General features: G+C 44.0%; 2 protein-coding genes across 2 annotated transcripts; one reads left to right on the top strand and one right to left on the bottom strand.

Annotated features, from left to right (window-relative positions):
- Window positions 1-398: 398 nt before the first annotated feature.
- LOC109211344 lies at window positions 399-2,187 on the bottom strand. The gene is made up of 6 exons (XM_019374876.1): window positions 1,808-2,187; window positions 1,335-1,425; window positions 1,098-1,255; window positions 927-1,002; window positions 770-830; window positions 399-667 (listed from the first exon to the last, which is right to left on the bottom strand). Exons 1-5 carry the CDS (start codon window positions 1,946-1,948, stop codon window positions 814-816), a joined length of 483 nt encoding a protein of 160 aa, XP_019230421.1. The 5' UTR covers window positions 1,949-2,187; the 3' UTR covers window positions 399-667; window positions 770-813.
- A 19,100-nt stretch (window positions 2,188-21,287) lies between these two features.
- Window positions 21,288-23,728, top strand: LOC109211340. The gene is made up of 2 exons (XM_019374873.1): window positions 21,288-21,535; window positions 23,290-23,728. Exons 1-2 carry the CDS (start codon window positions 21,288-21,290, stop codon window positions 23,726-23,728), a joined length of 687 nt encoding a protein of 228 aa, XP_019230418.1.
- Window positions 23,729-24,920: the final 1,192 nt, after the last annotated feature.

Consider the following 24,920-nt stretch of genomic DNA (forward strand, 5'->3'; position numbering starts at 1 on the left):
ATTCATCAATCTTGGATTTAGAGTTTATTATGTTTAATTAGAATTTACCCATTATCATTTATTTAATTAATTTAGCAAAAAGGGGCTTTCACACTTTTTGGTCAAACAGGTCCGTCAAAAGTTTTGTCTTATGCTAGTTGCTATTTCACCAGCAATATGAATTCGACAATAATAGAAGCATATGGGATGCCAACTTTAGCAATAAAATTAGAGTTGATATGGATTGGTAACAAATCGGACAATTCAATTGTACAAACTAAAAGATTGAATGACCCACATTTATATAAGTAACTTGAAGCCTCAGACAAAAGTTTCCATTTGAGTGTTGACAGAATATGAGTGCAACTTGTAGACAGATAATATCTGTTCTTCCACTGATGTTAGTTAGGGAGCCCACCTCAAAAGAGAGAGAAGCTAGCCATTATTTAGTGTTAAACATAGTTGGATTACACAAGAAAGGTTCAGTAACTGTAAGGAGGGAACTCCATGTACAAGCTGATTTAGGTAATCCAATACCATCACAAGAACAAAAGAGGAAAGTGCTACATCACGAAAAAAAAAGGAGAAACTATAAATGTAAGAAACTAAGGGGAGACATTATAAAATATGTTCCGCTCCTTCCTAAGTGAAGATATAGTACTGTGTCCTGATCTCTCCACTTCCATCCCTGCAACATTTTCAACTTTTTATTATCCTTTTGTTAAGTCCTTTAATTCATCAACATAAAAACATAAGCAAAACTATGGAAATTTATCGCTCTTTCAAATACCTATATATGCTAAGGAAGAGATCAGATATGCATGGGGTAAGATTTCAGTAATAAAGTGATCCTGCAGAAAGGAACAAAGAGCTTAGAATTAATCTCACTGCCAATGAGAACAGACAAAGGTATATTATTTTTATACAAGTGCAAAAAATAGCCATACCCTGCCACCAATTTCCTCGTGAAGCACAGTTTGAATTGTTTCCATTTTGATCATCATCTTCCCCATCTTTCTTCAACTGACCAAGCAAGCATAAAGGAACCAAGTTAAAAACAGCAAGAATCAATTATTTAAAAAGAAAAAAAGAAAAGAATATATGGTAATTAGGCTTACAATATGCTGAGAACCAGGTTGGCTATTTGGAGAATAAACATCTTGGCCACCATAATAGATGGATGAACTCAAATAGCTCGGTTCTGTTTTTTCATTCTGATACATGGAACTTTTGTCCTTGCTACTTATGTCTCCTCTGCTTCCTTGGGACCCATTACCTGTTTAAGAAATATGGTCAATAAAACATTTCCAGTTGAGCAAAGAAATTAATATAGTATAAATATGATTTTCAGCAACCTGAAGTTCCATATTTTGCATTTCCATACTGGTAATTTTTCATGGTTGATGAACCTCCAACTCCAGTGTGAACGGAGTCCCTTCTAAGTCCCTAAAAAAGAAAGAACGAATCCACAATTTGCAGAGGCCACATTGTTAAAGGTTGTATATATATTCTAATGACTGAAAAAAATATAGGGGAAAACATTCATTGACAGGTTCCAGAAGGTGCAAAAGCAAGACTTATATATTGTCATTTTCAATGCTACAAGTTAGAGAGCTCACTTTGCTATGGCTATATTTTGCATGCAAATGGAACATGTTTAGTCCTACTAAGTAAAATCTACATGTTTAGATCACTTTTTATCTGGCTTCAGTCAATAGACATGTGTGTTTTTCAAATATAAAGCTTTCGTTTTGTACTGGTACCGAGTCCATGTTCAAGCCTCAAATTTAGAAGCAAAAACAGAGAAATGCATGATGTATATACGTACCGTGGAAGGTGGTCCAAAGACAGAATTAAAGAGTGCAGAGGAAGAAGAGGAGGATTTAGGAGTCTCCTTAGGACCAAAAAGGTCGTTAGTAAAGGAGGAAGAAGAGGAACCAGCTCCCACTTGCTTATTTGCCTTGTCCATTATAGTTGTGTCGACCAACGAACAAAACTACCTTAATTAGTCTTATAATAAGAGTAGTGCAGATATGATAATTGATGGAGTAGAGTTGGTGGAGTGAATAAATAGCAACGGTCCAACTGACACAGTTTCCGAAAAAACAGAAATGGATAAGCTGGTCTTTGCAGAAAGTGAGGAGAGAAGAAGTGAGGCTTGAGGGGAAGAACTTAATTAGAAAGAGAGCACGTGAAGTATTCAGTGTGCTACTGCCCTCTTTGTGAGACATGTCAAATGCTCACTGCTATTTATAGCCACTAACCCATGCCACAGGGGACTCTCTCACCATGCCTACGTAAATACCATATTTATTCTTTTTTCATTTATCAACTTCTTTCGTTGCTATCACTGAATGTGGCACCGTTAGGGGTGGCAAAATAGTTACAGTTAACCACTCATATTATTCACTAAAAAATGAGTTGGATAGTGAATTTTTTGAAAAAACGGGTCAAATATAGATAAGAACCGTATTTTCTATTTAGAAAATGGATAACTAATGGGTAACCAATGAGTCTAACTAAGCCTTAAATGGGGAGTTCCTCAAGTTAGGGAGACTAAGAAGTATCCCGAAAGTGATCATATGCAAGAAGTCATGGATGATGGTTACCCATATTATCCGCCGGTTAATCCATTTTTTATCCGTATTAAATATGGGTAGGGTCGGATAATTTATCAGTTTTCGACCCGAACCATATCCGACCCGATCCGCCCGTTTGCCACTCCTAGGCACCGTTAATTAGAGTTATTGAGTTTAGATGTTGGAAATGAAAAAAATTCTACTCCCTCCATTCCAATGTCAAACATAAACTGGTCACAGAGTTTAAGAAAAAAACAAAGATTTTTGAAATTTGTATCCTAAACAAGTCAAAAAGGGATTCAGAGTATTTGTGTGGTTGTAAAAGTTTCTCACTAAGGTTAGAATTGAAAGTTTAAGCTGAGTTGTTTCCAAATTTAAAAATGAGTCATTTTTTAGAACAGACCAAAAAAAATATAGGTTCACATAAATTGGAACGGAGAGAGTAATACATAGAAGTATTTTTCTTTTTAATGGATTCAGCACAATGCAAATTAATTCGAATTAGACGAATCAGTAGATATCATATACGGATATCAAAAACATTTAAAAAAAACACTAGTTCTTTTTTTTTTAATCATAAAAAACACTAGTCCTATTTCAAAGGGTCAAAGCTTTGGGTCATGGATCAGAAAGAACGACGACCGGGCCATATTTATTTTGGTGTCTCCCACAATAATAATAATAATAAAATATAAATGTGAATGCACATGGTGGGACAGGGGGGGTGACAAGTGGTCATGTTGCCATCTCCAAGCCCTGCAACCACGTGTCATTTCTAAGCTGTAGGCTTTTTACAAAGATCAAGATGAGTATGAAGCAAATTATTCAGTTTTAGCTATCCCGTTAACAAATGTTGGTAGTTTGTATGGTTATAATATCGACAAAACTTAAACTGTATTCTTTCATACAAATAAAATTACGATAGGGGACAAAGATATGCATATGATCGTATTCTAAAAACACATCGATTGCCTTCTGAAACCTAAAATTCCTTTGTTTCTGTTTGACCAAAAGATGCTAAAATCTTTTTGATTAAATTAATTAATGATAATGAAGGGGTAAATTTTAATCAAGCATAATCAACTCCAGATCTAAAAATGTATAGCAATTCAATGAGTAAAAGGTAAGAACGATCAATATTTATTGATGTTAAATATCTCATCTTTTGTGAGTGTTTACCGTGAAAATGGTAATGACAATTAAATTTGTTGATGGGACTCTAAAAATACGTGATCTATTTTTATGCTAGTCGTGGAGCAGTTGATGCTGTGTGTGTGTAGTATAAGTGTGAGACGCGAGCTAGACTAAAGCAATAATCGAACCGAGAGATAGCCGTTCGGGGCATCGAGCTGGTCGATTTGGGGCCTCGAGCTGGTCGATTTGGGGCCTCGAGGTCGAGTCTCGAGCTCGGGCTCGAGCTATCGGGGGGAATCGGGGAAGGGCTAACAGATGCAATAACATTAAAGGAGGCTCTTTATAGCCAATGATAAGCAATAAATAAGCAATGAATATGGAGCAAGTATTAAAATAATAAGACAGAACAACAACGTCGAGAGAGTATCTTAGAGAGAAAGACAGAGAGTTATCATATATTTCATGTAGAGCTTTTGGAGCAACATCAGTCCCCTACAAAATAATCAGAATCCCCTTTATATAGAAGGGGAGAAGTTTATACGGTAAGGTACACATTAGCTGTAAAGGTGTGGAGATGGGACGGCTGAAATGACGCCTCGAGCAGGACCCAGAATAGCCTGGCTATGCTTTGTCAGACTTAGCCGCGACAGATTTAGCCGCGTCTCGGGAACTCCTATTTCTGCTTTAGCCCCGATCAATATCCTCCCAAGGCCGGGCGCCGATAGGCCCCGAGGAAGAGGACTCGAGCGCATCTTTTGCAGCCTCGAGGCTTTGAGTCGATCTACCGAAATGCTTAAAAGACGGGAAATTGGACCCTCTGATTTTGCCGTATACAGATAGTCTCCGCGTTTCCTAGATCGAAGTGATAGGAAACGAATTTGATGACCAACTCTTTAAGTTCCCTGCGCCGATGTCATATCGGTGATGCAGCCTACGACGTGAGCCTTTGTGACAACCGGGAAAACCCTTGGACTTGTCTTTTCGACAGCATTCAATGCATTGTTGATTCTCGTTTTTCAAAGCGGCAGTACCGCCGTCGATTCGGTTTTTAAGAACGCATTGATTGTGCCTGCCGATCCGTCTTTCGAAGACATCGAAGACCATGTGATTTCTCCCTATAAATGGGCGAACATTGATGCTATTTCTTCAGCTAAGTGTCTTCTTTCCTTCATTCATCCGTTCCTTTTTGCTGTCTTTACACCATCTTCTCCTATTGTGAACTACTATGTTTGGGGTTCACGACCCCAAAGCTGTATGGCAGCGTCCTTATCAGCTGTATAAGGGCCTCCTGCCCGAGTTTCTCCATGTCGAACGAGATTATATTGTCTCGACGCTGCTGTTGTTGTTATCACGGCTGTTATTGCTGCCGTTGCTGACTCGGGATGATGATACATGGGGGGCCGATTTCTTCCGGTATGGACAGGAGTTCGGATTCTACACCGCTGCTCACTCTCCCATCCTGTCCTGGTATGGCACTTCATTCCTTGGGTTTTTTCCAAGGGATAAAATGGCACAAGCGGCTGTCGAGGCTGGGGCCCGCCGGATCTTCAACCTTTGGCTTCGGCGGGCTATGTCTCTTTTTTCTTCCTCTTCTGCGTCCTCCCTCTTTCCTCTTCTCCGTCTTTTCCCTCGGATATGTTATTCCGAGGGATTGAGCTGGGAACCTAGAGGAGGTGGCGGTCGAAGGTATCGCTTTTGAGGACGCAAGCTCGAGGAGGCGGCGCTTCGGGGATACTGCTACCGGAGATGAACCTTCGAGGATAGACTAGGTTTACGCTTCGCATATTCCCCTTTGTTTCCTTATCTCTGAGTAGAAACCTTCTGTAAGCTTTTGTAATCATATGTAAGGACCCCTCGAGGGCCGTTGTAAGCAAATTACCATAAATGTAAAGATATTTTTTGACTTCTGCCTTTGATGTTTACCATATTTCCTCTGATTTTTATGAGGATCCTGAATGTATGCTTCTGCTGCCGATTATCAACATTCAGCTCGAACGCGAGTATTTTTCTTGGCTTTGTTTGATAGAAATGGCTCCCTTCTGAGCTCACCGTTGTTTCTCGGACCGAGCTCGAATTGGTCCGATATACCCGGGCCATCGGGACCCTCGAGTCTCATAGAGATAATACTTTGAGACTTGAAGTTCTTGAAGGCGGTGTCTGAGTGAAGTTGGCTTCGGAAGCCTGGAAATTTGCCTTGAACTTGGCACAGATAACCCTTCTAAGACGCTGTAGATAGGTCCTAGATGATGGATTACCCGAATTTTGGCAGTGCCCTGAGGCCGAGCCTCTTTGCGCGGAGCTCGAATTTCCTGTTCCTCCCCTTGGGGGGGGGTCCCTTCGAGTTCAGCTACTATCTTGGGCCCCATAATGGTGTTGGAGATTTTATGGAGCCTAGCGTCATGTTGACAGAGGTCCTCGAGGTCGAGTATTGCCTCGGGACTGGAGGTGGTGTTCGCTGGCTTCTTGAAGCCTAGCTTTATGTTGATGGAGGTCCTCGAGGTTGAATGTTGCCTCAAGACTGGCATTCGAAGTCCTTGACCTCCCAAGGCATATCTCGGGCAGGCGGACCGTTGCTGTTTCCGCATATATATGGGATCGCTTCCGCCTCTTGGGAGATCCACTTTTTAAATGTTTCTTTCTGTTTCGGCGTCGAGCCCTTCGTTACCTTAGTACCAGAGTGTTTGCGCAGGTTCCTGCTTTAGTTACTCTAGTCTTGCCATGGCTACGACCGCTGCTTTGGGGTCCGCTTGTCAGAGAGGGGACAGCTCCGCTCCCAGTGCTCAGGATCCGCGAGAGTTTATCTTGAAGACTGCATCTTTGATAAGGGAAGAGCACCTTGAGTTGGTGAGGAGAGGTTGCTGATGGGAGGAGGAGGTAGCGATGTAGGTGCTTTCCCCGGACGTAGGTATTGCTGACCCTGCCGATGGTTCCTGAATGTATATACGTATCCCTTCACACTGGTACCTCTCGATAGGGTCGTGCTCGACTTTTGCGTAAATTATCAGGTTACCTTGGCGCAGGTACACCCGTCGTTTGGGCGAATCGTGATGATGATGAGGTTTTTCGCAGAGAAGGCGGGGCTTGAATTCACTCTTAGCCATCTCGTCAGGTTGTACCGGCCTTTTCACCACCGAGGTCTGTTAACCTTGCGGTGCCTTTTGTTGTTGATGATGATGAAGGCGGAGATTGGGAGTGGGCCAGTCGGTTCGTCCGGGTCCGGACGACCGACGTTATCCCTGTGGAGCTTATGCCATTCCCTGAAGAATGGAACTACATGCGTGAGTGGAGCGTCTTGTGCTTTCTCAGATTTGTTCATGTTGAAAGCTAATCTCGTAATCGTGTTTCCTTCCTTTCTGTAGCGATTTCATGGGCGCCAGGCAAAGTTCCTGATCTTCCTGGTTGGGTCCGGAAGCTGGCGACCGACTCAACTTGCGACGAGCGTAGATGGCGAGCTGCATCTCGGGGCAGGTGGGAAGCAAAATGTCACGGTGCATGTGTGTATTGCTTTTCCCTTGTCCCTTGTTTATTTGGAGAGACATTCTTCCCTTTTTTATGTACTATTCTTGTTGTTGTAGGTATCAGAGAGCCTCCGAAGGCGAGGCTATGCCCCTCCAGAGAGGAGGAGGGGTTGCCGGCGTTCGAGCCAAAGTATGACAGTGATAAGCTGGAAATGCACTGGCAGAGAGATGGCGCTTGTGGCGAGGCGACGCGAGGTCGGGCCGTTGAGATGGGAACATCGCCCGAGCCTATCGTGCCCGAGGTTATTGGTTCTGGAAAGATAGCTCCTCCGAACAATCGTGTTTTGACCGGGGTTGACTCTTCCGGGGCCGAGGGAGCTAGATCGACAGATATGTGCTCTACCTTCGAGGAAGTCTTCCGACTTCACTTTGAGGTGAGTTTTTTCATAGGCCTCCCGAATCCGTGTCTTACCTTTCTTACCGGGTTTTTCATTTTGCAGGCCTTTGACAGGCTTAGGTCCGAGCTGCTCCGTCATGGAGCTAGGCTCCGGAAAGCTCTAGATGAGGGTAGATCCCTTAGGCTCCTTTGCGAGGAGAAGGAAACCGACTTGGCATACTGGCGATGTGAGGTGCATCGAAACCTAAATTACGAGAGCTATTTGATGGAACAGGTAACTTCCCGTCCTGGTTGAGTATACGTTTTGCTTTTTTGCTTCTAAGGTTAACTTCTTCTCTTACCTCAGCTACAGAAGAAGATGGAGGCCTTGGAACGTCTTAGGGGCGAGGCCGATCGAATCAGAAATGGCTGTATCGAGATAGGAGCTCAGGCGCTGGTCCAAGCCTCAGAGGAGAAAGATGCATTGGCTAAACTTTCGACCCTCGGGGCCCGCCTCCGTTTAGCCCGTGTCAATGTTTCAGTTCAAGCGGATATGATCGGGAAGCTTGAATCCGAGCTTTCGAAGGTTAGGGCTGAGATCGTTGATGCTCGGGCCGAAGCAGTTTTGAACCGTACTAGGGCCGATCAGGAGATGGCGCTTCATTTGAAGGACGCTACCGATGCTCAAGCCGAGTTGAAGAGGATCCTTGATCGTGGAGAGAAGATCGAAGAATATGTGCGTTGCAAATCTCGGAGAAAGGTTCTCGAGGAAATCAGTGTCAGGGGTTTTGTTCTCTCGGAAGAGTTGGCGCGAGCGAGGGCGTACGAGCGTGATGCTCGGTTACTCTTATCCGATGTGAGGAGAGTGAAGATGAGGCCGATAGGCCGTAGCTCTCGGGGGTGGGGTGTAGACCTCCCCATCCCGTATGTAGTACCCTTTTAGAGTATGTTCGTAGACGGAGAATGTATTTTTTCCGTGTATGTACCTAAAAAGAAAAAACCCTTTTGCAGCTTTTTTGTTCTTCTGTACCTTCTTTTGTTTCGCTTATGTCCAGGCGGACTGGTTTCGGAGTCAGTGAGAATTATCAGATCCGTGGTATGGCCCTGGGGCTCATTAGGCGGGCTCGATGCGACCTTTAGTGTAAGCAGGCATTTTGAGCACTTACGCTTTTGCTCAATTGTTTCGGGTAGAGTCTCCGAGTCGGGTTTCAACTCGAGCTCATATATTCCTCGAGCTTTTTATGTTTACATGGGCCGGTGGCCTATACGTTTTAACTCTCTTGGATCCAGTCTCCGAGTCGGGCTACGACTCGAGCTCAGTCGACCCTCAAGTTTTACGTTTGTATAGGGTGGGCAACAATGGCTCTTACGCCTTCGATCGAAGCGATCTTTTATGTAAGCTGGCGACAATGGCTCTTACACTTCGCCCTTAGGCATGTGTGTGTGGCCCTGAGGCTCGTTAAGCTGGCGACAATGGCTCTTACACTTTGCCTTTAGGCATATGTGCGGCCCTGAGGCTTGTTAGGCTGGCGACAATGGCTCTTACGCTTTACCCTTGTGCATATGTGCGGCTCTGAGGCTTGTTAGGCTGGAGACAATGGCTCTTACGCTTTGCCCTTAGGTATATGTGCGGCCTGAGGCTCGCTAGGCTTTATTTTCCTCTCGTTAAGGACTTTTGCAATGATTTTTCCTGACTTGCCGTCGGTTCAGGAAGAACCTCGATTTCCAGTCGTTAGCGGCGATGTTCGTGCACCTCATAAGGTTTGGCTCGTAGGCTGAGTAGCTCGAAGCCTTATGATTCGGAGCTGACATGGTCGAAGCTCTTTTGCCTGTTGAGGGTAGCCTGTTTAACCGGTTCTTTTTGAAGTAGATTCGAAGTAATGACCTATGATTTTGTAGCTACCGTCGGGCGTCCCCGAGTCGCGTTAGTTTGGCTGGTGCAGCCATATGACCGTAGTCATTTATGTTTGGCCGGAGCCATTTTTTGATCCCGAGGATAGTAGTTTAGGCGTCTATATTGAGGGTATGCCTTTTTAGGGGTATTACAAATTTGATATATATCCTGAACTTCGGGATTGATTTTATGCCTGTAATAAGGTCTTACAAAACTTTTCATGCCTTTTGAGGTCTTACAGTTTTTGCTGATACTTGATGCAAGTATGATTCATGCATTGAAGGTCTTACAATTCGTGTTGTTGCTTTGTGCAAGTTTTACAAGACCGAGTCTGCCCGCTCGGGGTCTTATGGCCTCGGGTTTTTTTGCTGAATGGCGATTGGCGATAGTCTTCGATTCATCGAGTTCGTTTTGGCTTGAGAGCCGTTACTCGTGAGCTCGGTATTGCCTCATTGAGGGCTTACGACTTTGGAGATTCCGACCCTGAGGTCGTGCGTATGCGGAGTTCTTTGGCGCCAGTCTCCGAGTATTCGGGACGCTTTCTTTTTGGAGATAGTTAATGATTTTCGTGCTGCCTCATTGGGGGCTTATTAGTCCGGAGTTTTCGACCCTAAGGTCATGCGGGTGACGAATTATCGACGCCAATCTCCGAGTATTCAGGACGTTTTCTGATGGAGAAATCGTTCTGGCGAAAAATGCTAGGTTTTCCTTGGAGCATGAATCATGTTGGTAAAAAGCATTCTTTGATTATTTGACACTAGTACATGTGCCTCCGCCATTGGGGGCTCGGTTGTGCGGACATGGTTCATTCGACCATTTGGCCTGGTACATCATTTTCTCATTGGGGTCCTATTTGGCATTTCTTGGCTTTTCTGAGCGGACGACCTTCCGAAAGGGCATCCATCGGCACTCGTGGTTGATAGCAAAAGAAGCCTTGAGGATCTGTTGGATTCCCCTCAGGTAGCATATAGGTGTTACGTTGCCTCGTTAAAAGCCTTGCCGGCAAAACCCTCTTCGGGACAAAAAGCTCGATCGAAGGAAAAGAGTGCAACGGATGTCTTTAAAACCTTAGGGTCTTCGTGTTGGGCGTGCGTATTTGACCGCTTTGATCGAGTGCCTGTATAAAAGGATTAGTATGAAATATAAACTAAAAAGGGATATGGTTATACCTTATCAGGATGTGTTTGGCGACGTTTCGAGGTCCGGTACGCCTCTGTTGTTCGCGGCGGAGACTCAGTACAGTCCTCCGCTGTGTTCAATCGGGCTTAGCCAAAGATGTAATTTGATTGTCCTTAGGCTCTCTCGAGAGTGGAGATATTAGCGTCGGTGCCGCGTCGTGCACCGCGAACATTTCCCTTGCCGCGTGTTGCTCCCCGTGGACGATTTTAATCCCGTCTTTTGTTGGGAATTTCATCATCTGGTGGAGGGTGGATGGTACGGCTCTTATGCAGTGTATCTACGGTCTCCCGAACAAGGCGTTGTACCTCATGTCTCCTTCGATGACATGGAATTGACGTCTTGAGTCGCGCCGGCCACGGTGATCGGAAGAGTGATCTCTCCCTCTGTTGTCTCGCTTGCCATGTTAAATCCGTTGAGGACTCGAGTGGCGGGAACGATTTGGTCTAGTAGTCTGAGCTGCTCTACTACCTTCGACCAGATAATGTTGGCCGAACTACCTGGGTCCACGAGTACACGTTTTATCTGAAATGTATTTACGAGGAAAGAGATTACCAGTGCGTCATTATGAGGTTGAGATAGGGTCTCGGAGTCCTCCTCGCTGAATGTGAGGGCATCTTCGGATATGTATCCCCGGGTTCGCTTTTCCCTGGTGATGGAAATTTTTGTCCTTCTCATCACGGGTTCTTGAGGAGCGCCGATCCCTCCTAATATCATGTGGATAACGTATTGTGGCTCGTTTACTTCATTCTTCTTGGCTGCCTCTCTTCCTCGGAACTGATTCTTGGCTCGGTCACTCAAGAATTCTCTGAGATGACCGTTGTTGAGTAACCTGGCCAGTTCTTCTCGTAGCTGGTGACAGTCCTCGATTCTGTGGCCATGCGTGTTCTGATATTCGCATATCAAGTTATGATTCCTTTGGGAAGGATCCAACTGTACAGGCCTGGGCCATCTGGTATCCTTGATTTTGCCGATGGCGAACACGATATCTGAAATGTCAACATTGAAGTTGTACTCCGATAGGCGCGGTGCCCCTGTTGGCCCCGCATTTCCGTCGAATCCAGCCCTGTTAATAAACCCTCGGGGGTTCGGCCCTCGGTTGACCGATCGGTCATTGCGAGGCGGGTTGCATCTCGGGGCATTTCTCCTGTCTTCGATGTATGGCTGATACCTTTCTTTGTTCAGCTTCGACTCTTTTGCTAAGAGCCTGTTTGGGTATACTGAGCCCGAAGGGGCTCTCAATTGATCATCCTCGACCCTGATCTTTGACTGGTATCGGTTGTGGACATCCGACCAGGTTACGGCAGGATACTCGATCAAATTTTCTTTTAGCTACCGCGAGGCCACAGAACTCCGCTCGTTCAGGCCCTGAATGAAGGCCTGTACCTCCCAGTCGTCGGAGACCGGGGGTAGTTCCATTCGTTCCATTTGAAAGCGAGACACGAACTCTCGCAGCATTTCTTTCTCCCTTTCCCTGATCTTGAATACGTTGGATTTCCTCGTCGCTACTTTGATGGCACCGGCGTGTGCCTTTATGAAGGAGTGTGCCAGCATGGCGAATGAGTCTATGGAGTTGGGAGCTAGATTATGGTACCACATCATGGGCCCCTTTGAGAGTGTTTCCCCGAACTTCTTCAGTAAGACGGACTCGATCTCGTCGTCTTTTATGTCATTGCCTCTTACTGCGCACATATAGGCGGTAATGTGCTTGTTGGGGTCTGAGGTCCCATTGTACTTCGGGAGTTCCGGCATTCTGAACGTCTTTGGGATGGGTTTCGGAGCTGCGTCCTCCGGGAACGGCCGCTGCACGAACTTCCTCGAGTCTACGCCTTTCAGGATTGGGGGCGCGCCCGGGATTTGGTCGACCCTGGAGTTGTAAGTTTCGACCTTCTTGTCGTTGGCGGCTATCATCTTCTCGCCCGACTTGATCCTTTCGGAATGATCCTCGAGCATATTTACAATAGCAGGGTCGGTCGTTGAACCATTATTGCTCAGTCTCTCCGGTACCTATTCGGTCGGGGGAGTTGTTCCTGGTGCTATGGTGCAGGGAGTTTTTGGATGGCTTTGCAGCTGAGCAATAGCCAGCTGTTGTGCCTGCAACATTTCAAAGATAACATGAAGTCTAACTTCCTGTTCTTCCCGAGCTGGGATTTTTTGGGCTTCCTGTTGATCGTCTTGTTGTATGCTTCTGTCGGTGCGTGAGGTTTCGTCGACCTGCTGTGCGTCTTGTGAACCCGCGTCCGCTGGAATCGGTCCAGGCGCGTTATCGGGATTCAGTAGTGGCACGCCGATGATCGGAACTGCTATACCGTTTTCTCCGTGGTTTTTGAGGTTTCTGTTCTCAACTCTGTTCATTGAGCCAGACATTTTGACCTGCAATCGAAGATCTTGGACAAGAAGAAGTGTGAAAGATAACTTGCGTTGTGTGACGAAACTAGCAAGAAAATAATCACTATTATTTTTAGCCCCACGGTGGGCGCCAAACTATTTACCGTGAAAATGGTAATAACAATTAAATTTGTTGATGGGACTCTAAAAATACGTGATCTATTTTTATGCTAGTCGTGGAGCAGTTGATGCTGTGTGTGTGTGTGTGTGTGTGTGTAGTTTAAGGGTGAGACGCGAGCTAGACTAAAGCAGTAATCGAACCGAGAGATAGCCATTCGGGGCCTCGAGCTGGTCGATTTGGGGCCTCGAGGTCGAGTCTCGAGCTCGGGCTGGAGCTATCGGGGGAAATCGGGGAAGGGGTAACAGATGCAATAATATTAAAGGAGGCTCTTTATAGCCAATGATAAGCAATGAATATGGAGCAAGTATGAGAATAATAAGATAGAAACAACAACGTCGAGAGAGTACCTTAGAGAGAAAGAGAGAGAGTTATCATATATTTCATGTATTGGAGCAACATCAGTCCCCTACAAAATAATCAGAATCCCCTTTATATAGAAGGGGAGAAGTTTATACGGTAAGGCACACATTAGCTGTAAAGGTGTGGAGATGGGATGGCTGAAATGACGCCTCGAGTAGGGCTCAGAATAGCCTGGCTTTGCTTTGTCAGACTTAGCCGCGAATGATTTAGCCGTATCTTGGGAACTCCTATTTCTGTTTTAGCCCCGATCAATATCCTCTCAAGGCCGGGCGCCGATGGGCCCCGAGGAAGAGGACTCGAGTGCATCTTTTGCAGCCTCGAGGCATTGAGTTGATCTACCGAAATGCTTAAAAGACGGGAAATTGGACCCTCCGATTTTGTCGTATACAGTGAGATAGAAAGAAAAATCAGTTTACATCCTTCAGAGGAGAAAATTGCAAGAGAAAGAGTAGAGAGGAAAATTTTCGCCCCCTTTTCCGAGAATTCCCCTTCTATATATAGTTCTCGAAGCTTTACTGTGTCCTTTGACCAACATGTTCTTCACGTGACGGTCTTTTCGTCGTTATTTGAATACCGTTTTTACTTGACATACACTGTCGATGATTGGACTGAGGTTGGTCGTGGTAGTTCTCGTCATTTCGCCACTTAGGCGGGGTCCCAGCTTGGTCGACCATTGTGGTCAGATTTTGACCCATACAGTTAGTCCCTCCGCCCGTCGAGGTTGTCCCTTAGCGGGCTTGGCGGACGGACTTTGTAGGTTCGAAGGCTAGGAGAAATCTGACTGTTCGTGCCTTGAACGGGGTTCTTAGATCGAGGCGATGATGCAACGCTTCAACGATGCCTTTGTTTCGTCGCGTCCATTCGGAGTTGAAAACGTTGCGTTGATTCGAAATGTCGTTTATGGTTACTGACATTATGACACACGTTTCCTGGGGATTGAACTGTTTTATGCCTTATCAGTGCTAATTGGCGACTCTTGGGTTTCCCGCTTGGGGCATTTATATCCCTATAAATTGGGGAAAAAACACCAATCCACTGGCATACTTTCTTGGTTTATCAGAAGAACTTTGCGAGTTTTCTTCTTCCCTGATACTTCAGATTTTCAATTCTTTTTTGTTGGTCAAAAATTGGCATCTTCGTCTTCCCTCTTATTTCCTTTGTTCATTCATTCTATTCAATTGAAACAAATGGCTGGTTCTTCTTCCCACACTGACGATCTTGCCGCAGTTCCGGTGCCGGAAAATGATGTTCTTGTTCCCGGAGGAGGAGAAGTAGTAGAGGATGAGGAGGTTCCAACGGCGGCCGAAATATTGCCTCGTTCCGGGAAGCCGTGGACTGATTTCAATAGCCTTGCCGGAGAGGAAACGGAACCTATTTCCTCAGTTATGAATGAGGCGGCGATTGCGGAGTTGAAGGTTAGGTGGGGGATTCCGCACCACATCGAGATGCTGCCGGCGGTGGTAGATGATATCATACATTTCGACCGCCCAGGATATAGTGCGTTCTACGCATATCCTTTTATCGTCGGTTATACGCTTCCTCTACCTTCCTTGGTGGTAGATTGTTGCCGTTTCTATGAGGTGTGACCGGCTCTACTTTCGCCGTACCTATATAAACTGTTCCTCATGCTACTTAAGTTCGCGGAGCTTGCCGGTCGGGAGATCACTCTGAGACACATGCTCAATATTTTTTCCCCCCAACTCATTCGAGGCACGATGATTCACTTGCGCCATCGAGGGACGAAGAGTCTGGTGGTGAAGATGGATGATAGGGCCAACCATCATTTCTACAAAAACTACTTTTAGTGCGGACCGAGTACCTTGTGGTGGATTCCGCAGGGTTCCCCGAGAGATGGAACTTCGCACGTAAGTTTGGGTCTTTTGTCGGAATGATAGTCGACCGTTTTTCTTTGGGCAGTATTGAACTGTTTTTACTTTTGCAGCCGCGAGACTACCCCATGCGCCTGTTGACGATATCCGCGAATGGGTGAATTCCATTCTTCCTCATACGGCGGGAGTTCGCGAATGGTCGTCCTTCTATGAGAAATATGGACGTAAGCCCTTTACTGGTAAGTAGCCGCAATTTCTATTTTCCACTGCAATTTGGCTTTGTTGCTTATAGAACTTTTATCGTTATTAGGGAGAGTGCGAAGGGCGAGGGCTCCTCCGCTTGCATTTCGTCAGCCGACTTCTTCTGCTCGGTCCGTACCAAGGTTTGCTGTCCGACCTGTAGCAAGGAGTGCTCAAGTCAAATCTACGGACGTAGCCGTGTGCACGGAAACTGCTTCCCAATCTGGGGCTCCGACTATTACTGCCCACTCGACGGGAGAGTCTTCCCGTGCTGAGGACGGGGAAGGGCCGTCAAAGAGACGACGAGTGGAGTCCGAAACGTCTTCTTCAGTCGTGGTACGCTCAGATGGCGGTATTCCTTTGACGGGGTCTACGATGGGAGGTGATGTTAACCCGCCCGTAGTGGTAGAGCCGGTGATCTTGACCAGTCCAGCGGTGGAGGCCTCGACTGCTGCCGTTGGTCAACAGACTACTGCAATAAGGAGTCGGGGCCCTGAGACCACTATCGCCACTTTGGGCGGGCCTTCGTCTTTCGGACCGAGTCGTGCTTCTTCCTCGGCCGCAGAAAGGGGGAAAGGTGTCATGGTCGATGACTATGAGTCCGAGTCCGACCTTGATCCTGACGACGTCAGGATGTTCGAGGAAGGCCTTACTCGTACAGTGGTACATGCGGGAGGCCCGTCCCGTATACTTGAAATCTTGTTGGAGATTAACCTTCTGGGGGATATGGAAGACTTGGTATCGCAGTTTGACCTTTTGTGCTCTGCCGCTGAGAGTGAGGCTCTCCGGGACATCCGTGATGTTGATTTGATGCATGAAGTGGCCGCTATGGGCCAGAGGGTAAGTTTCTCCTTTCTTTTATGTTCTTTTCATCTTTGACGACCTTGGCCTTAACCAATCTTTTCGACTTTCAGATGTACATGGTGGAGATTGAAAGTGCTCGTAGGGCCGACACTCGGGCCAAAAATTTTCTGACGATGTTGGAGAAGTATCGGGTCTACCGGAACAAGTGTCGCGAGATGCACGAGTGGTTAAGGGCGAACGCCGATAATCAATCTCTCGGCGAGGAACTGGAGAAGAAGGATCAGGAGTTGGTTCAGGCTATTTGCAGGAGTAGCGAGCTCGAGGAGCAACTTCGTGTGAAGGACAAAGAACTTGAGTTGGAAAAAGGGGTCGCTGCAGAGTGTGAGCATCTTCAGGCAAAGATTAGGTCGTTGCAGTCCGAGCTGGATCTCAATATCACCAGAGTCGAGGCGATGAGTGCGGAGTGGATGGGGAAGCTAACCGAACTGGAGAGAAAGGTCTCCGAGTTTGAGAGTGTCGAGAGTGCCTGGGCGTCGGCTTCGGCCAGAGCGGTGGCTGTAGAGGACGCTATCTGTGTCCTTCAATCCGAGTAGGAGTCTGAGAGGGCGACGACTACGCTTAGGGAGGCGAGGCTCGAAGAGCGTATTGGCGACATTGACCGGGAAGCTTCAACTTTGGAAGATCGGGTCGCTGTTCTTGAGGCCGAAAAGGCACAATTGTTTGCCCAAGTTGAATCCGCCTCTGTCGCTGTTCCTCGCCATTTGCACGAACTCTGGGTTCATGCTGCAGCCCAGCGGGACATATATAAGAGTTTGTGGGAAGCGGGCAATATTTCCGACGCCGCTTATGAAGGAGCTCGGACGAAGGCACGAGAGGCTCGTGTTAACTGTGGTTATGATCCTGCGACACCGGAGGCCGGTGAAGATGTTGATGCTGAGGGAGAATTTCGTGGAGATGTCGATGAGGAGGACGGCGGTGATGGCGCCGAGTAAAAAAGTTGTTATCTTTGTTGGCTTGTCTTGTTTATCGTTGTTATCGTTGTTGCCTTCTTCTTTTTTTATTCTGTACTGGACCGGTATTAGCCGTGTATAATCTGCGGCCATTTGCGCAAATGTTTAAATAAAGGAGTTTTCATCGTTGGAAATCCTTTGTATCTCTCCCTCTTTTGCTTTACATATCTTTGGCGTATTGTCGGATCTTCGTATAGTGGATTCCTGATTTTTTCAGGGAAACCAATTTTGACCGGACTGAGTGGGACTTCATCGTGAGTCCGGATGGAGTCTCATTCAATTCGCCTATTTGGGGCGGACTCGACTGGTGACTTATTGCTTTAAGCAGATTCGTCTTTGGCTCAAATGAGTTTACATAATTTTGTTGTTTTGGAAGAAGTTAGTCTCGACTTGAGTCGTTCGTGTGGGATCCAACTGTCATTGATTCAGGCGGAGTCGCTCCCCCTCTTTTTTTGACACATCCGAAAGAGGTCGAACTTGGAGTTCGTAGCGAAATCAATTTTTTAATGAGTAGAAGGAAAAAAATCACGACGACATCCGATAGCTGCAAAGGCATTAGTGGGCTCGGATGAGTTCGAACTTTTTCCTTTTGCAATGGACCTTTGCCGTAGGGATGGTGCTTCGAACTAGCATCGAAATGTTAACTCGTTGTGATTCGAGCGAGGTCGAACTCTTTTATTTTGGCGATGGCTCTTGGCCGTAGGGGTGTTATTTCGAGCTGGTCGAAATGTTAATCCATTATAGTTCGAGCGAGGTCGACTCTTCTTTTTTGGCGATGGACCTTGGCCGCAGGGGTATTATTTTAAGCTGACGTTAAAATGTTAGCTCATTGTTATTCGAGCGAGGTCGAATTCTTCTCTTCTTTTTTTGGCGATGGCCCTTGGCCGTAGGGGTGTTACTTCGAGCTTGTAGAAATGTTTACCCATCGTGGTTCGATTGAGGTCGAACTCTTTATCTTGGCGATGGCCCTTGGCCGTAGGGGAGTTATTTCGAGCTGTCATCGAAATGTTAACCCGTCGTAGTTTGAGCAATGTCGAACTCTTTTCTTTTTTGGCGATGGCCCTTGGCCGTAGGGGTGTTATTTCGAGCTGGTCGAAATGTTAATCCATTATAGTTCGAGAAAGGTTGACTCTTCTTTTTTGGCGATGGCCCTTGGCCGTGGGGGTATTATTTTAAGCTGACGTTAAAATGTTGACCCATCGTTGTTCGAGCAAGGTTGAATTTTTCTTTTTTTTTTTTTGGCGATGGCCCTTGGACGTAAGGGTGTTATTTCGAGCTTGCCGAAATGTTTACCCATCGTGGTTCGATTGAGGTCGAACTCTTTATCTTGGCGAAGGCCCTTGGCCGTAGGGAAGTTATTTCGAGTCGTCGAAATGTTAACCCGTCGTAAGTCCTAGTTTTTTGGAGAGTATTGGGTGTCCTCTGGGGGAGTCCCGGTTTTGCTTAACTTGTGTGTTTCCTGGGTGAGTCCCAGTTCGCTGAACTTGTGTGTTTCCTGGGCGAGTCCCAATTTGCTTAACTTTGTTTGTATTGAAGAGTGTGACGCCAGAGAGTATTGAACATTGCTACCTTGCTAATGTTCGTTTTATGCATATATTGGAATTTCCCTGTTTAACCCCTTCATCGTTCGGCCTGGGGAGCTCGCCGATAGGTGGGGCGATGAGCTGTCCTTTGAACTTGGTGACATCCCTCATTGCCTCGTTCTAAACTTCCCCGAGAGAACCCAATCGGGACAACATCTGGGTAAGGAGAAGGAGTACGACTTAAGGGACATCATTTTCTAGAAGTTGAAATGTTTGAGATGGGCGATATTCAAGTTATTTTGTAATAGCTCTTTCACTCCCCAGTTGGAATGCTTCTTCGCTCGCTTGCCCATATGGCGCTTGTGTTCCTGTTTAAGCAAACAATAGAAGGTAAACCAAGATGAGATTTTCCTTACCTTGATCCGATGAGTCGATGAACGAGGGTGGCCTTATAGCGTTGTTCGCTCTGCCTGGCGCTTAAGTGGTTGATGGAATGGTGGTTTGTGGATTCGGCAGCCGTGTTCGGCCTTCTTTTCTTCCTCCCTTTTTTTAGACATGCCCTGGCTCTGCGTGGGTTGGGATTGCCTTAGCTCGTTCGTGGGTCATCCGGTGTGTGGGTCATCCCGTAAGATGTGCCCATTCTCTTATGGGTTTTGCGCAACAGGCGTCTTCTTCTTTTGCAAGCTTTACGTGGATATTGGTTGTAACTTCTACTTCTATGTAGCATCATGGTCTAGATTAGCATGTGAGGTTTACTTACCGCTCTTTCTGGTGGGTAATTATGTTTCACCGGTTTTGGATCTGAAGGAACTAGGAGATTTGGCTAAGAAATCCCCACAGACGGCGCCAAATTGTTTGACCAAAAGATGCTAAAACCTTTTTGATTAAATTAACTAATGATAATGAAGGGGTAAATCTTAGTCAAGCATAATCAACTCCAGATCTAAAAATGTATAGAAATTCAATGAGTGAAAAGTAAGAACAATCAATATTTATTGATGTTAAATATCTCATCTTTGGTGAGATAGAAAGAAAAATCAGTTTACATCCTTCAGGGGAGAAAATTGCAAGAGAAAGAGTAGAGAGGAAAAGTTTCGCCCCCTTTTCCGGGAATCCCCCTTCTATATATAGTTCTCGAAGCTTTACTGTGTCCTTTGACCAACGTGTTCTTCACGTGACGGTCTTTTCGTCGTTATTTGAGTATCATTTTTACTTGACATACACTGTCGATCATTGGACTGAGGTTGGTCGTGGTACTTCTCGTCATTTCGCCACTTAGGCGGGGTCCCAGCTTGGTCGACCATTGCGGTCAGATTTTGACCCATACAGTTTCCGCTACTCTTTTCCATTTAGGGTCATTTTGCTTCAAGTATAAAATTTTAATCTTCGTCGACAAAACAAAAATAATTTTCGTATCACAATTTGCATTACTTATGCAGTATTTGATCCTAAAAATAAAATACAGTATAACTTACATAATATTCATATAACTAATATTTTATTCGCTTCAATTTATGTGTCTTTCTTTCTTAGTCAATTTAAGAAATGATATCTATTCGTTTTCATATTTAGTACTTCTTTAGTTCCAATATTTCTAATTTATCCTTAATGACACCCTCTAAGACCACAAAATTTATCTGGAGCATATTATATATACCTTTAGCTTAGTACTCCAAGATTCAAAAATGTTCTCTACCATTTTAAACTTAATATCAAGTCAAACTAAGATACTTAATAAACGGTAGAAATACTTTATTTTTGCTGATAACCAACAATGAAAATGGGCCTTCAAACTCTTAATATCTAAAGCGCTAAAATAACATAACTGTAATCAAGGAAAATTTAAGAAGCCATTGCAATACAATGGGTTACGAGTTTCCCGTCGTCTGCCCCCTGACAATGAGCTTGTAAGTATACTGGATGTTTTATGTATATGTTCTCACACACACACACACACACACACACACACACACACACACACACACACACACATATATATATATATATATATATATATATATATATTCACATATAGCAAATCCTGCTTATTAATGAAGTTATGGATTTCCAGAACTGTATTGAAACATGTGGGCTTGTTGAATTGCCATATCAAGGATGTAGATACACCTGGAATGACAGACATGAAAAAAGGATCTACTCCTAGATTGATTGGGTATTCATTAATAGGGAATGGCTTGATGTAATGCCTCCAAGTAAGGCCAAATTCCTCTTAGAAGGCATCAGTGATCCTATCCCTATGAAAATAGCACTCCAAGAAAAAAAACATAAAGTCAGGAAATCATTCAAATATTGTAATGTATGGGGCCAACATCCTCTGTTCAATGATAAGGTGGAGGGTTGTTGGGAAACTAATATTGATGGCTGCCAGATGTTCCAGGTGGTAAGGAAATTAAAGATGTTGAAAAAAGAGTTGAAGAGCCTAAACAGACAGTACTTCAGGAATAATGAAAGAGAGGCTAATGAGGATAGAGCAGCACTAAAACATGCACAAAGCCTTCTGCAGACAGATCCACTGAATTCAGAGTGGCAATTAATAGAAAAAGAGAAGTATCAGAAGTTCAGACACTCATCCTATCTTGCAGAAATGTACCTACAGCAGAAGAACAAAGCTACTTGGATAAAACTGGGAGATGAAAACACTAGGTACTTCCACTCAATTATTAAACATAAAAAAACTTAAACAGGCCACCACACAGTTGAAAGATGCAAATGGAGAATGGCAGTTAGATCCATAAGCCATAGCTCAACTATTTGTAGACTATTATCAGACCTACTAGGTAAGAAAGCAACTTCAAGATAAGTAGCACTACAAGGCATTTTATGTAATGGTCCAATTCTGACATCTGAGATTCAGGTTAACTTACTCAAGCCTTTTGAGGATAAGGATGTCAAGAAAGCAATATTCTTAATAGATAGCAACAAGAGCCCATGGTCAGATGGATATGGCAGTGGATTCTTTAAGGCTGCTTGGAGTATTATAGGGAAAGACATCATATGAGCAATAATGGAATTCTTTAGAACGGGCAAACTGTTAAAGCAACTGAATGCTACAAACATTGCTTTAATTCTAAAAGTGAGCGTACCTGAGTATGCTAATCAGCTTAAGCCAATAGCTTGTTGCAATGTGTTATACAAAAGCATCTCCAAGATGATATACAATAAGCTACAGAGTGTTATACAATATATAGTAGCTGATAATCAGTCTGCTTTTATGCAAGGAAGATCCATGCTGCACAATATCCTCATTTGCCATGATATACTGAGGCATTATAACAAGAGAACCTCCCCAAGATGCTAGATGAAAATAGACTTAAGGAAGGCCTACGATATGGTGGGTTGGGAATTCCTACATGAAGAGCTGATAGGATTTGGCTTCCCAGGAAGATTCATACATTTGATCATGGCCTGTATGAATTTCCCTAAATTTTTAGTGAATGTCTATGGATCAAGCAATGGTTACTTTGAGAATAAAAGAGGACTAAGGTAAGGGGACCCTATATTCCCTATACTATTTGTCCTAGTCATGGAATACCTATCTAGAATTCTTAAAAGCATGAGTGACTTACCAGATTTCAAATACCATCCCATGTGTAAGCAACTCAAATTAACTCACTTGATCTTTGCCGATGACCTAATAATCTTTTGTAAAGGTGATGTAGGATTAGTGAAAAGGGTAATAGAAGCACTGACACATTTCAGCAAAGTCTCTAGTCTAGTTATTAACATGGAGAAATCCAATATCTTTATGGCTGGTGTTGATGACCAGCTAAATGAACAACTACTTGCAATAATAAGGTTCTCGCAGGGGTCTTTTCCCATTAGATACCTTGGCCTGCCACTATCCCCAAAGAAATGGAGTAAAATGAAGTGCTATCAATTGATAGAGAAAATAATCAGTCGAATCACCTACACATACTCCAAACAGCTTTCATACGCAGGGAGACTTCAGGTGGTTAATGCAGTGTAATTCTCAATCCACAGCTTCTGGGGCTCCATCTTTATATTGCCACAGAGTGTTCTGAAGGAAGTAGACAAAAAGTGCAGGGACTACCTTTGGGGTAGTTCAGAGGAAAAAAGGAAAATATCACTTATTTCCTGGGAAAAATTATGCTGGCCAAAGGAATATGGAAGCTTAAACATAAGAGGGTGTAGGAACTTGAATATAGCATCAATTGGAAATCTAATATGGCAATTGGTGGAGAATAAAGCTTCACTTTGGGAAAATGGATTCATGGCATATATATAAAAACTGATGCAAACATATAGACACACAAAGCCCCTCAAGACTGTAGCTAGTATTGGAGAAAACTTAACTCCTTGAAAAAAGACATGAAGGAATAGTATGATCAGGGGAGATATAAACTGACTTCTAATGGTACCTACTCTATTACAAGTAGTTACAATGCTATCATTGGAAGCCAGAATCGACTAGAAAACACTAATCTCATTTGGAATGAAATAGCACAACCAAAACATAGATTTATCACATGGCTAGCTGTTCAAGAAAGATTACTCACAAAGGAGAGATCTCAAAAACTAGATATTCATGTAGAGGATTCTAGCTGCTGTTTATGTGATGCCCAGGAAAATGAGACAGTTCAACACCTGTTTGTTGACTGTACTAGAACCCAAGACATTAGGAAGGGTCTTCTAAATTGGTTGGGATTGCACGTGCAAGTTGGAGAGGTGCAGCAAGGACTAGAAGAAATTAACAGAAAGCATTGGAAAAGATTCAAAAAGGAGGTGGCAGCTGCATTATGGGAAGCTATGATATATCATATTTGGAGAGGTAGAAATAGGAAACTGTTTGAAGAATTAATCGAAAAACAGAGTTGATAGTTACACAAGTCAAGAAGGATATAGTTGAGAGGATAGATCTGTTTTCACACTTAAAGAGAGCACAAAGATGTAGGATTTTTACTCAAAGATTACTTTGTAACTAGTCAATCCAATACCTAATTCTACTGTGAATGAGGAGTTAGGTGCTTTATAGGTCTATTGTTTAATTGTTGTTATCAATGGTAATATTCACAGTTGTTACCAAAAAAATCCTGCTTATTCAAACCCTACAAGGATAAGCAAATACTATGGTACGGATAAATAAAATAATCTCCACCGAAAGAATGGACACACACCCAACTAAATACAAAAGACTATATATGTATCACGAAGTCCTTTAGCGAAATATCGTTCGTCTTTTAATACCTCTTAAAAGTAGATTTTATATTGCACAACATTATAATTGAATTATTTCCCTAATTTTTATGATAATGAAATCAACTAAACTTTTATTATTTATTATTCCTTATTTGAAGTCCTTATATATAAGACTTTAAGAACCATTAAAATTTTATCTTATATAAATATTTTAACCTATTTCAACTATGTAACGTTAATTCCTTGCATTTAGTTTTACTACTATATATGAAGTTTGAAGTCTACTATAAATATACCACCCTCAAGTATATTAATAGTTGTAGAATCAAATTAATGCTACATCACCTACTAATAGGTGTAGGATCTGTTGGATTTTAAAGGCATTGGGCTTCAAAGACTTTAAGCATTAGGGCTTTAACGTCTAAGAGTGTGAATTGAAAATGGTGGGAAATAAAATGGAGGGAAATGAAAATTTGAATGAAGTGAGCTTTTGATTTGCACTTTGTCCCTCATTGGTGAGGGACAACTACATTTGTGTGCTTATATATAGAATCACTTCTTAAAGCTCTTAAAAGGAGTTGAAGAGAATGTCGTCGTCGCTCGGCTCGGCTTCGGCTTTGGGCTTTGGCTTTGGATTTGGATTTGGATTTGAATTTGTCAAATCGATCGATAAGATTATTTTTGGACAAAATTTATTTAATTAATTATTTAATAATTAATTAAATGTCAGATCACTGCTGAAGATTCAAAAGGATAGTCCGGCCGCGGTCCTGGCGTAACCGCGGTAGGACCGCGCCAGAACACTTCTGCAGATTCAGAGGACCACTCTGGCCGCGGTCCTGGCGTAACCGCGGTAGGACCGCGGCAGGAC

This window comes from Nicotiana attenuata, unplaced genomic scaffold, assembly GCF_001879085.1.
Source record: "Nicotiana attenuata strain UT unplaced genomic scaffold, NIATTr2, whole genome shotgun sequence".
Taxonomy (NCBI): Eukaryota; Viridiplantae; Streptophyta; class Magnoliopsida; order Solanales; family Solanaceae; genus Nicotiana; species Nicotiana attenuata.